The following is a 14,238-nucleotide window of genomic DNA, read 5'->3' on the forward strand; positions in this document are numbered from 1 at the left end:
TCTCCTGCTAGCCCGGCCTTCCCCTGTGTGATGCCTCTCGGCAGTTCAAACTGTACTCTGGGCCTGCGGTTTGCTGGGTGTGGAGGGTGGCTATTGGGAATCGGCACCCTATTGTTTTGATTTTTTCAGCTCGCCCCTCCCCCAGAGCTGGCAAGACCGGTTTCGTTTTCGCCACTGATGGGAGGGGGATTTGGAGGTCAGGTGTCTCTACCTTTCCCCGCGTCTCTATGCAGGCTCATTCTGATAATCCCTCCTCCGGAAAGCCTGGGAGAGATTTTATGCGAATTCCCCGCTGTATGGGAGATGGGCTGAGTAACACACACCTGTTTTATTGTTGCAATCTGTCGGAAACTGGCAGTGGTGACATCAGCTCTCCAAGATGGTGGCCGCTGGCTTCCTTGGTGGACTTTCCGTTGTGGGGGATAGAACTGGACCGCTTCCTTCCCCGTCTCAAACCCCGAACTCAGCCCGGAGCTCAGTGAGGGCACAGCCGGCAGAACTCCACAGAATCCGTAGCACCATTTCTCTCTGCTTGCTGGTCGCTTCTCAGCGGCGCCCCGCCGTCTGTAGCCACGGGGTGGGCCGCGTGGTGAGCGGAGGATCAGTCAGCCTGGATCTCCAGTAGCACAGTTGGCTCGTGTTTCAGACTCAATAACCGGTCCTCAGTGATGGAAATCCTTCCTCTAGGTTTCGGTGCACCCCGATTTTGCTGTAAATTCCTGACAAGATAGCTTTTTGTGGTTCTAACTCATTATTCACCTGCGCAGTGTCGCGGTACACAGGGTGTGATGCACTCTATTCGCGGCCATCTTCTTTTATTATTATTAAGAGTTGTAACTAGTCTACAATCTGAACTTTTAAAAATCTATTCATCACTTCCAAATACACCTGAATTCTAAAGAATAACCTATAATTTGGGGCCGGGACTGTAGCTTAGTGGCAAAGCACTTGCCTAGCATGTGTGAGGCCCTAGGTTCATCCTTAGCATCGCATAAAAATAAAATAATTAAAAAATAGTCTAGAATTATAAATATAAAAGATAAGGTAATTATCACAGCAAGTGGGGAAGAGAATAATTATCTTTCCAGCAGCAGCAGCTGAAAATACATGTGAATTCAAAATCATTTCAAAAGCATAGATGTAAGGCTTAGGAAAACATAACTAATTTCTGAGGTTTTAAACAGTAACAGCTACTATGGCTTACCTTTAACTATGTGCCAGATACTTAAAACACTTTCTTATTTAATCTTCACAACAACTCTTCAAAATAAGTATATTCCCATATTTTATAGATGAGAAAACTAAACTGCTGTTCAGAAAAGAAAATTTGCCTAAGGTCTCCCAGCTAGTAAATAACAGAACAAATCTGACACCAAAATCCAGACACTAACATCATCCTCATTCAGTTCCTTTCTACTTCTCTTCTAAGAGCAAAGAATAAACACATACACACACCCTCATATATTAAATTCAGAGCTGAAACAGATTTCATGTTAAAAGGTACTTTTTATCTCTGACAAAAAGAATTATCTTGGGGTTAGAGTTGTGGTTCAGTGGTAGAGAGTATGCCTAGCATGTTTGAAGCCCTGGGTTTGATCCTCAGTACCACATAAAAAGATAAATAAATAAAATAAAGGTATTATGTCCATCTACAATTTAAATATATATATTTTTTAAAGAATACTCAAGAAAATTCCTGACAGGGGAGTCAGAATTAATATAATTAGTAATATTTGGGCATATGTGACTTAATTCCCATTTTTGTAAATAGACTAATACACTGTATGCTATTAAACTATAATTGCATGGTAGGAAGCTTCTCTCTCTCTCTCTCTCTCTCTCTCTCTCTCTCCCTCCCTCCCTCCCTCTCCCCCCCTCTCCACTCTCTTACCCCCCCCTCTCTCTCACTCTTCCCCCCCCCCACTCTCGGTTTTTTTTTTTTTACTGTTCACATCCAGGCAACACACCCAATTTACTTTAAACACTGTCACAAGAATTCTAATCATATAGGATTTCTGGGTAAATACAGTTAATTAGAAACCACAAACCTTTCCCCAAATTACCTACTAGCAAATAAAACTGAAATGCAACTAAAGTACATTTTCTTAACAAAGGTACTGACAAATTATTATCTCTAAAAAATAATGTTTTCAATTGTGATAAAATAGAAAAATAATAAGAAAAACAGCAAACCAAAGAGTTATTCTCCATGGGGTAAATGCAGTTTTTTATATTTTCAATAGACTATATTTTCCCACACAACCAAAGACAGAATCAACTCAATGGCAAGAAAAACCCAAATTTAAATAATTTTATTTATAAGCCAGTTATGACCATTTTTTTCCTATACTTCCTAAAAAGATTCTGAAATAAATTTAACAATATAACTTTTATCTAACTAAGGCTAATACCTATAAAGACTAATCTAAGTGTCTCTATGCACAGTGACAAGCCAATTAAGAAAATAAATTTGACAGTAATACTAAGATACTTTCATTGTGTTATATACAATAATTTATATATACACTAAGCTATGTAAACTCTTTGACTACCTCATTGTCACCTACCAATCCATAAACTGAAAAGGGGATTATCTCTTTAATTTGCTTCCCACTATTTCCCCCAAAAGAAAACATCCTATAAAACTGATAATAATCTTACATCAATAACATAATACCTCTTGCACCCTACAACCATGGAAATGACAAGTAAACTTACTGATGACACTGACATCTAGAATCCAAAATGGAGGCTTTCGGGTGCTCTAATAAATTAACTCGAGCTGCTGAAAGTGGGTGGCTTTAATGATTTCTAAACTAAAATTAGATAAAATTACTTTCTTACTTTTATATCATCTTAGAGATTGCCTTGAAGATATGACAGACCCTTTCTCAGTGTAACAAATAGCATAGGTGAGCACAGAATTTTTATAAATGATTCTGATGTTCTTCTCCAGAGTAAATAACATCACTGACTGAGAGCTCCCAGAAGAGCTGGAGCCATTAAGAGCTGGGATTCCTTTCAACTGGCATCATCCCAATAGAGGCTCAGTGAGAAATGAAACCTCCTGCAAATCAAATCTGTTGCAATGTTATTTTTTCCAGAGGTTAATTACCTGCTTCTGCTACACACACACACACACACACACACACACACACACACACACACTCACTCACTCTAAAGTGGAGTAAAGGCTGGAAAATAGATGACATTCTATTGTAAGCCTCCTCCAGAAATTTCAAAATGAAATCAAAACAAGCCCTCACTATCAAATTCCAGATACACTCCATGAACATCCTCTCCCACTTGACACCTATCAGCCCACAGCCCCAGGACCTCAAACCATAATACAGTGAGAATTTACTATAAGAAGTTACATTTTCAGATATCATCTTTTGGAGATACTCAGTAAAATATTTATGGGTAAAATTATGATATCTAGAAACTGTTTCAAAATAATTCCTTAGGGACTTAGAACAAAAGAAATAGATAAACCTAGACTGTCCATGCATTAATAATTGTTGAAATTAATGATGGGAACGTTCAACATACCATTCTCTGTACTTTTGTATATGCTTAAAAATTTTCCACTTAAAAAAAAAAAAGCTAAAAAATTGTTCACAGACTCAAAACAACCCATGTAACAAGCATTTATGGAGCACCTCCTATGGTACATTATATTATTGTCCTTAATTATTCAACTTTCTCTTTCCTTCCTTAATAGGATTACATGCCCTTACCCATTACCATGTGACTTATAATGCCACCTGTGGGAGGAGTATATATTCCTACCTCAGAAACAATCAGCTTGACCATATTACCTTTTTTCAATCAATGACATTTGAGCTGACATGATGTACACCATGACTGAGTGATATAAACTAATATTTGCATCAGTTTTCTTTGCTATTTTATTCTGCCAAGATAATGGCGTATCCTAGGCAGGTAATGTTTCTTCACTCAGGGTTCCAAAATAAGACACATGAAGCAATGCTGCAGCCAATCCTGACACTACAGTTTGAAGATGTTGATATGGCAGCATAATCTAGCAAAAGCTGATAGGTCCACCTACTATGGGAATACAGATGTAAAAAAATATTAAAATGAGAGGGTGGCATATTTTTTAAATGTTTTGGATATAGACCAATAAGTGTAGTTACCATTGAGGAGAGTATCTAAGAACTAACGAATGCATTGGGATAGAAGCAAGATCAAAAGAAAACTTTTTATTTAATACCATTACATATTATTTGAATTTTCTGTGCGTTGTATATTTAACCTGAGCAGAAACATTTAGCAGTTGGATCATTTAAGCCATTTTTTTCTTCCTTATGCTTTTCCATATTAAAAAAGAATCGAAGAAAGTAAAGCAAATAATTACTTTAAAATGACTAAGAATTATCCTCCTACCCTCGAGGAACGAAAAAATTGACAATTCATATTTAAAGAAAGCCTCCTCTCTACATACCCCAAAATAAGGCATATGACATATTCAATTCTATCATTTTGTTTATTTTCAGACTTCAGCAAAGCAAATATAGGGTTTTGTATATGGATAGCATAGCTACTGGTCTCAAAAGGAAATTCTCTAAATTTCATTATTTTAGTATTCCAATAAAACTGATGAATAAATTTGCTGTGTTGTTTTCTGAATAGGCCTTAACCAGTATCATATACAAGATACTCTACTAAGTTAAATTATGTAGGGTAAAATTTAAAAGGAGAATTGAAAGAAAAAAGGAAAAATTCTAGTTACGACTTTTCCTATTTATCAGTACTGAGGACTGAACCTAGAGATATTAGATATATCCCCTGGCCTTTTATTTCTTTTTTTTTTTTTTTTTTAGTATTTTTTAGTTGTAGATGGACACAATACTATTTGTTTGTTTGTTTGTTTATTCATGGTGCTGAGGATAGAATCCAGTGCCTCACACATGCTAGGCAACTGCTCTACCACTGAGCCACACCCCCAGACACCTTTTTATTTTTTATTTGAGACAGGCCTCATACTTGCAATCCTCCTACCTCAGCCTCATGAGCAGCTGGGATTACAGGAGTGCACCACTGCAGCTGGCCTTTGACTCTTTGGAAATTAAACAACACTTCAATTGTTACAGAAATCAAGTTCAATAGAACAACATTTTATTACATGTTCTTACTTCGATTGAGCAGTGTACATAGCAGTAACCTGCAAATATGACTATGTCTTCATTTTTCATTCTAGGATCTCAAAGCACTTTACAAACATTATTTTAATCCTCCCATCACTGGAGAGATAGATATTATACAACATAATCTACCTACCACTACAAATATTTAAATACCCCTTCAGTAGTACTTACTTGCCCTGAGAAGGTCTTGCCCAAACAGCCAGTAATACAGGAAATAAGCTGACAGTGCATGTGCCACCAACAATCTCCAAAAGGATCAGACCTTCACCCACAAGAACCACTTCCTCTGAGTAAACCACAGAAGCTACACTGGGCAAACCACAATATATCAGCTTGTGTCTGTAACACAGGCAGATAACCCATCTAAAATCTATAGAAGAATATGGTTATACACCTTCATAGAATTTCCTATGTATGTTAAAGTGTACTGGAGAGAGATCCTATTCTTACAGACAACATATAATCATATTCAGCATTATGTGATCAATTTCAGGTACAGTTCCTTCAGATACTGATAGTCTCCAACAGTTTCTGTACAACAAAATAATCTACATTTTCAGAATTCATGGAAAATCTACAAAATCCTCTCTGCTCTTTTAAATGTATGAAATGAAAATCAGCATTTATATGTAATATTTGAGCAAAACAGTGGTCTGAGAGCATTATCTTTATTTTTGGTTTTATTTTTCAGAGTATAAGCATTAACTAAACCAAATTTTCTTATATACTTCTAATTTCTTCATGAACTCACAGTCCCAAGATAGGAAACAATTTTTCACTGGCCATTAGATTTGCTTGTTTCTAAACACTGGGAAACCACCCAGGCCTGTCATGTGATTATAATTTTAAAAACCAGGACTCAGCATTCGAATTAGTAAAAGATCCTGTTTTGGTATGAATCTGTCAGCTGTGCTGGTGCATGTTAACTCAATAAGGTAAACTCAGTCTCTTCTTGAATAAAAGTCAACGCCACACATGCTTATGTAACTTGAGCACAGAATCTGACCTTCAGCATCAATTTATGTATTATCTTTACAGATTAAAAAAAATAAAAATTATTTCAGTCTTGATTTCATAAAATTCTCTTGAAGTCTTAGAAATATCTTTCATATATGGCTATCTTGATATCCCAGACACTATAAATTAAAAAGTAAAATTCTCTAAATTTGGCATGTTTCCAAAATTCTAAAATAACTAACAAAACATAAAGATATCCATGTAAATAATCTTATACTCAATTAGTATCAAAGAAAACAGTCTACAGATAAAACAATCAAGAGTTCTATAATCTTAAGTATTTTACAATAGTTTATGCATTTTTTCTGATATAGTGTTGTCATTAGTAACAATTCTTACAAATATAAAGGCATCAAAGTAAAATATTTCAATTTGAATTATATATTTTGCTGGAAAAAATACTGCTAAACATTGCAGGCAGTTTCACTAACAGAAATAAATAACAGGAGACAAAAAGGTAAAACAATGAAAAAAAGAAAAAACAACATACAATCTAAGGTAACAGACTGGAAAAAAAAAACACTGGAAAAGTAACAATTTTCGGATGTATCTATCGCACAATATTACAACAGATATTTTATCTTAAAGCTACAGTCATATCTTCACTTCAAAGATGTTTTATCTCACATCTAACTAATTTAAAATATATATTTTTATTAGTTGTTGATGGACTTTTATTTTTATATTTATTAATATACAGTGCTAAGAATTAAACCCAGTGCCTCACACATGCTACGCAAACACTCTACCACTGAGCCACAACCCAACCGCCTGACTGATTCCTAACACTTAAAATTTCTATAGTCTACTTTTTTGTCATATAATTAAAACATCTGTTACATTAAGGGCACTTATTTGAAATCATAAGTTTGGAAAGAAGACTTCTATGATGTCAGTAATTGTTTAGTTGACTTGTTAATTATACTATTTATATGTTTGTTTCATTTGATTGCTACATTTCTTACATTAATTCTGAAAACTACCTAAAATAAAACTGGGGCTGAGGATGTGCCTCAGTGGTAGAGTCCTTGACTAGGATGTGTAAGGCCCTGAGTTCAATCCTTAACATTGCAAATGACATGAAATAAAAGTTAATTAAAACTGAAAATCTTTCTACCTGGTAATTTTTGGTTATTCCTGAATCAAAGACTTCTGAATCACTGTAAAATTTTTGCTTCTCTAAAATATGGGTCAAGCTTGGCACAGTGGTGCATGCCTGTAATCCCAGCGGTTTAGGAGGTTGAGATAGGAGGATGGTGAGTTCAAGCTAGCCTCAGCAACAGCAAGGTGCTAAGCAATTCAGTGAGATGATGTCTCTAAGTAAAACATAAACAGGTCTGGGGATGTGGCTCAGTGGTTGAATGCCCCCAAGTTCATCCCTAGTACCCAAAAAATAATAAATAAATAAATAAATAAAGATAAAATACAGAATATTATATTTTGTACTAGGAGAGAAACTAAAGAAAAAAAATTGTTCTAGAAGAGCAACTGGAAAAAGCTAATACAATATTAACAGAGACAGGTTGATTTTTAGACAATGGATCAACAGAAAATATACAATGTAGCTAAGCAAAAAATAAGGAAGGTAGTGGAATGGAAATAGTGATGAATAACTGTTTGAACCATTTAGTCATATAAACATTAAAGAGGAAGAGAGCATTATGTAGCTTAGGATAGCAAGAACATATAAGTACAGGAAAATCCAAAAGTTAAGTTTGAGCTGGCACGGTGACACACACACCCATAATCTCAGGGACTCAGGAGCCTGAGACAGGAGGATCACAAGTTCAAAGACAGCCTCAGCAATTTAGTGAGGCCCCGTCTCAAATTTAAAAATTAAAATTTTTTTTAAAAAAGTTAGTTTACAACTAACTCAGTGGTAAAGCACCCCTGGGTTCAATCCCCAGTGTGGTGGTGATGATGATGATGATGATGATGATGGAGGAAAAAAGGAAAATAGAAAAGTTTGGGTTAAAGATCAGGAAAATCAGCCAGATGCAGTGGCACATGCCTATAATCCCAGCAGTTCGGGAGGCTGAGGCAGAAGCATCCCAAGTTCAAAGCTGGCCCCAGCAATTTTGCAAAGCCCTGGGTAACCTATCCTGTCTCAAAAAAATAAATAAATAAATAGGGCCAGGGATGTGGCTCAGTGGTTAAGTGCCTCTAGGTTCAATCCCTGGTGCCAAAACAAATAAACAAACAAAAAAGATCAGGAAAATCTTCCTAAGACCTATCAGTTTTCTGTTCAGTCTCCTGAGGAAGTGATAGACACTTTATCTCTGGAGGCAGATATTTAAAGTTAGCATAGATGAGTACCAGAAAGAAAGAATCCTGCAAGAGAAAAATCCAAGTGAGGTTGGTGAATTTGGAAAGTAATTAAAATATAACAGAAAAATAATACACATAAAAAGACAATAATTTAAAATGAAAAATGGGCAACTTGAAAGTCAGATAATCCAGGTTAAAATCTTGGGCCTGTCCTTTCCTGTTTTATTATCTTTTCTTAAACTCCATGTTGTCTTACTGTGTAATGACAAACACAGGATCTGCCCCTAATGTTGAACTGAAAATATTGCAAACACTAAATAAATAAATAAATAAATAAATATTACAATACCACAGGATACCATTGCATACATGAACATATTTTATTCAAAACAAAAAAATAAAATTATAATTTTATTGGTTTTAAGATTTCTATTCAAATGGCCCTATTTTGAAGACTAGGAAATTACTAAAAAGGAAAGGAGCATGTCTTCAAATTAAGCTTTAAAACATCATAAAAACCAAGTTTTAACAGATGAGACCAAATGAAGTTAATTCTGTTCCATATTTCTGAAAACATGGCAGGCCACTTTCTAGGAGAGAAACGATTATATAACTTTTTTTTTAATATGTGTGTGTGGTCCTGAGTACAGAGTCCAGGGCCTCTTGCATGCTAGCTAAGCACTCTACCACTGAGCAACACCCCTAGCATGGTAATAAGTGTCTATAATAAGATAAAATTATTAGCTGCAGAAGAATGCCTCAAATTATCTCTGGTGAACCATTCAAATATCCTGCTATTTCTGTGACCCATGGCAATCACATATGTATACTCAAAGATTTGTTTTTCCAATTGTTTGCTCACAGAATATCTACAATGTAAAATTTATAGGTTCCATGAACATCTGCCTCATACTTTGCTTTTTTTTTTTTTTTGAAAATTCAAAAGTAGTTTTTAGAAAAAAACAAAAATAAACCTACATGTCAACTCAAAATTATAGACTATATGTTGACAACTGGGAACCACAGAAGTGATTAAGTGGTAGCACCAGGTTAACATACTTTTGAAATGATTTCAAATAAAATTTCTCTTGTCAATTCAAAGAATAAATTTCTTAAAAGTGTGCCATTAGTAAAACTGCATGACTTAATACTTTTTAAAAATTTGCTTTGTACTCTATATATGGACTCATAGAAAAATGTACAAGTGGATGCACTACTGCATTCCTATATGAACCAAGATTTTATAATGAACTAAAATACAAAAATAAAACAATGCAGGCCCAACACGGTGGCACATGCCCATAATCCCAGCAACTAGGGAGACTGAAGCATGAGGATCTCAAGCTTGAGGTTGGCAAGTTTGAGGGCAGCCTTAGCAACTTAGACCCTAAGAAACTTAGCCAGAGCATGTCTCAAAATAAAACAAATTTTAAAAAAAGAAAAAGCTGGGGATGTATCTCACTGGTAATGCACTCCTGGTTTCAATTCTCAGTACCCCCCCAAAAAAAAAAAACTAAACTAAAAAATAAAATACTGCAAAGTTAGCACTGTGATCCTTATCCCCTATTTCAATTTTGTGTTAATCAACCGACTAGCTTTACATGAAAATGTGTCAAGTAATTTCACCTTGCAGATAATGACTCATACAACCTTAAATACAGCAGACAAGTATGAATTCTTTTTTTAGCCAAAAGCATTATTATATGGCAACTGTGGCAGAAAAAGTATCCTGAATAAAAATGCTAATTACTTAGTACATGCATATAAAGTTACAGGTCTCCACATTCACTTTAAAAGTTTGCTTGAGTTAAACAAGCTTAAAGCTGATTTCAGTGCTAAGAAAATTCCCTTACAATCAAAAAACTTTATCTACAAATCAAAAACAAGAAAAATCCATAAGTCACAGACAAAACAAAGATCCATTTATTTCAAGGAAGACCCTTATAACTTTCCTGCCCTGTCCTGTACTTGAAAATTCAGTTATGGAATCTGTCATAAAATCATTTACTGAGTCCACTGAAAGAGAACTCTCTCCTTATTATCCCTCAAAAGAAACTCTAATTATCATAGCATGGAAAAGCTCTCAGGAATAGAAGAAAGGCAAGAAAGGAAGATTAGAAACAATTAGGATATACTTTAGGTCTGAAGGCTGCAATTAATGTAGACTAAAAACCAGCAATCAGACATTTCTACCACTTTTCAAATGCTCATTCTAAACATTGAAAACTTATATAGTCTGCTGGTTTTCATAGAAGTTACAAAGCAAGCGACCAGAAGGTATACATACATCAATGACTTAATTTTTTGTTGTTGTTTTTTTGTTTTTGTTTGTTTTGGTGGTGGTACTGGGGACTGAACCCAGGACCTTGTACATCACAGGCAAAGCACACTCATCCACTGAGCTACATCCTTGGTCCCAGATTTTTTTTTTTTTAAAGCTGCTCAGATATACCACATAGAAACAATAGCTACCATGAATGTAGTTTGAGTTTTTTAAGTTTAAAAAAAAAAAAAAAAGTGGTTTGAAGAGTAAAAGAAAAAGGGGGAAAGAAAGGAGCAAATGAATGTGTTAATTTAACTGCAAAATAATAACAGGATGTAAGAGAGTTCTAAGTATCCAAAGTGACCAATCAGAGACTAAACATAGCTGAATTCCATCCCAGCCCCAGCACGTCCCTAACACAAGAATAAAACCCTTCTTATCTTGTTCAGCCATGTGTCGCCTGCCACAAACTGCAAAACAGAACAACGCCCAAAACCAGCTAGTCTGATTTCAACTGAGGACAGACAGACTCTGTAGTCAGAAGCACCACAATGAAAGAACTCCAACTCACACAGCTGGCCTGGTGGTTCTGTACACTCTACAGAACAAAGCCATACCACATAGAGTACTTCAAACTTGAAAGGATCTCTAAAAAGCTACACTGGCACTATTAATTTGCCAATAGTCCCAGAATCAGTAAAATACACCCAGCACAAATTAGAGCCAGATAGTGGGGGAAAAAAATGAAATAGGTAGGGTTGAGAGGAAGCTAGAAATTATTCTACATTTATAATTTTGTTAAGGCACCCTGGCATAGAAATAATACCAAAACCATTACTTCCAGATCTCACCTCAATGTATATTCAAATCAGGAATCACTCTCTTGAAGAGAAATGGCTGCTTAATTTTTTATAGAATAAGGTGATAAGGTGTGTTTAAAAAAAAGTCATATAATAATTCCCATTTTTAAAATATTAGAATAAATTCCTAAGAAACAGTTCTCAGCAAAATTAAGCAGCTTCTGATTTGTTTCTTTACCTTTTAGAAAAATATGTCAAAGGCCATGCACAGTGTCACAAGCCTGTAACCCCAGTGACTCAGAAGGCTGAGGCAGGAGGACTGGAAATTAGAGGCTAGCCTCAGCAATTTTGCAAGACCCTCAGCAACTTAATGAGACCCTGTCTCAAAATAAAAAAAAGAACTGAGGATATAGCTTAGGGGTAGAGTGTTCCTGAGTTCAATCCCCAGTACTAAAAAAAAAAAAAAATAGTATGTTTAAAAAAAATAAGCCAGGTGCAGTGGTACACACCTGTAATCCCAGTGACTCAGGAGGCTGAGGCAGGAGGATTGCAAGTTTGAGGCCAGCCTCAGCAACTTAGTGAGGCCTGAGCAACTTATCGAGACCCTGTCTCAAAATAGAAAGGGCTGGGGACATTGGCTCAGTGGTTCAAGCATCCCTGGGTTCAATCCCCACTACCAAAACAATTAATATTTAAAAATTTAAAATAAAAATACCTCATTGAGCAGCACCTAGACCATTGTTAATCCTCAAAACAATTTAAAGATTAATCTTAAAATAATTATCTTTTGTGCCCAGTCCAATGTCTGGCAAAGAACAGGCTTTCAGTGTAATAATATTTAATAGCCATGCAATTACTATCTAATTTACAAAAAAAGGACACAAATCCCAAGATTTTATTTCCAAAAAATGAGACACCTGAGAAGCAATGCTTAAGAAATATCATTTCTTGGGGGCTTTTAAGTGACTTTTGTAAGGAATCAGTTGGTAACCCTAAGTTCTGTTTCTACAAATTAAACACCCAGCACCTCAATGAAAATCAACACCACATCAATTCCTAGTAAGACTTCTTGTCTACATGTCCAACGAAAAGGGCAAGAATTGAGTGGACCAGGAAAACAATTATCCACACACCCGTGAAAGTGATTTCTCAGAAGCAAAACACCCTCAAAGGAAAAGAAATAGGGATAACTAGAATAAAACAAGAACACACCACTCATGTGAAGTGTATTCTCAGAAAAATTAAAAATTTATTCACTGAAAATGAAAGCCCACTTACCAAAATATGCAATGGATAAACAAATAGTTTAAATATTTAATGGAATCTTTTAGGTGAACATTCATGTGACACTGCAAAGCCATCAACAGGAAGAGGAAGTTCTGTTTCTGGAGTAGCTGTTATGGTATGATAATGGAATTTGGCCCTTTTAAAATCAACAAATGAGTCTTACAATTGGGTGAAACCCTCTTATTAGGAAATTAAACTCCTTTCTGAAGGAACACTATTGTTGCACTCTTCACCTGAGATTTGCCTTTAAATTCAAGTTATTTGATCTATTTTTATGATGTAATAGTTTGAAGGCCGACTTCAATATAAAAGTGAGCTGACTGAAATTTGGGAGTAATATAGTCCTAACTAAATTCAGAAATAAAATGTGGTAAAGGAAGCAATATGCTTTTATCCCTTAACTTATGATTAACTCTTAAAGACTAAGGGAACTCCAGTTCAACCACACATAGTCTATACACACCATCCTGCAACATTGATAAGTAAACAATATCCAATTGCCATGCTTGCGCCTTGCTTAGAGTTTCCATCCCTTAAACTTAAATGTTTCTGGGAGATGAAATATGAAAATATATAATTAAAGGCAAGTCCCACAGTTTTTTCCCTCATTGCTTTCAGCTCCTGGATTCTGCCTCCGGCAAGAGCCTTTGATTTACTGGCAATGTCAACATTCTGGAAAATTATTAGACAATTAATAATTAAACACTTCGGGTCAACACTCAAAAGAGATCAAGTTCACAAATCACCATGCAGCAGGCTGAAAATTAAGTCCAAGGATAGAAATTTCAAAAATGTAACAATGTTTAAGAAGTAAATCCAATGATGCACCAATACCCATGGACTTCAAGAACTGACCTTCACCCAAAATGACCTTCCTCTTGCTTCAAGATGAGTACAGAATTCTAATGCACACTTTAGACAGAAAAACACAATCGTGGTTTCCCCTAACTCTTCTCGGGGAAAGTTTCTCTCCAAAAAGCACTACATTTCCAAATTCAATCAACCGGATAACTTGGCCGAACCCCTAGACTAACTGCACAGCTCCTTTTTCCTATGCCTGTCAACTTCACCGCCAAAGGCAATCTGCCATCACTGACTTTCCTGTTGGATCGGGCCAAATCCAGCGAGGCTAAGCAAAGGAGGAATTCATACCCACCTGTCCGTGATAGTCGACTGTGTGCCACTCATTGGGGCCCTTGGCGAGAGGTCCTCCTTTTATCCAACTTGCATTTTAAGGTAACACCTCCACCCCACCCCCAGTGCTCTAGGATCAGGCCCGATTCCGGCGGGGACACAAAAGTCCAACTCAAAACTCCATTCAGTCATCTAGAACATCCGATTGATGAGGGTCAAGGAAAGGGAATGCGGATTGGAGCAAAACAAGTTATTTCCCAAAACAAACCCAGAGAGTCAGCGGAAGGCAGTTCTAGAG

The 14,238-nt window shown here is 35.9% G+C and overlaps 1 protein-coding gene across 1 annotated transcript in view; it reads right to left on the reverse strand.

The window, feature by feature from the left end:
* Arhgef12 (Rho guanine nucleotide exchange factor 12) overlaps positions 1 to 14,232 on the reverse strand; it is a 166,025-nt gene extending 151,793 nt beyond the window's left edge. The window contains exon 1 of the mRNA XM_048795610.1: positions 13,963 to 14,232. Coding sequence (XP_048651567.1) covers positions 13,963 to 13,994 — 32 coding nt within the window. The 5' untranslated portion in view covers positions 13,995 to 14,232. The remainder of the gene's footprint in view (positions 1 to 13,962) is intronic.
* Positions 14,233 to 14,238: the final 6 nt, after the last annotated feature.

Source organism: Marmota marmota, unplaced genomic scaffold (genome assembly GCF_001458135.2).
Source record: "Marmota marmota marmota unplaced genomic scaffold, marMar, whole genome shotgun sequence".
NCBI lineage: Eukaryota > Metazoa > Chordata > Mammalia > Rodentia > Sciuridae > Marmota > Marmota marmota.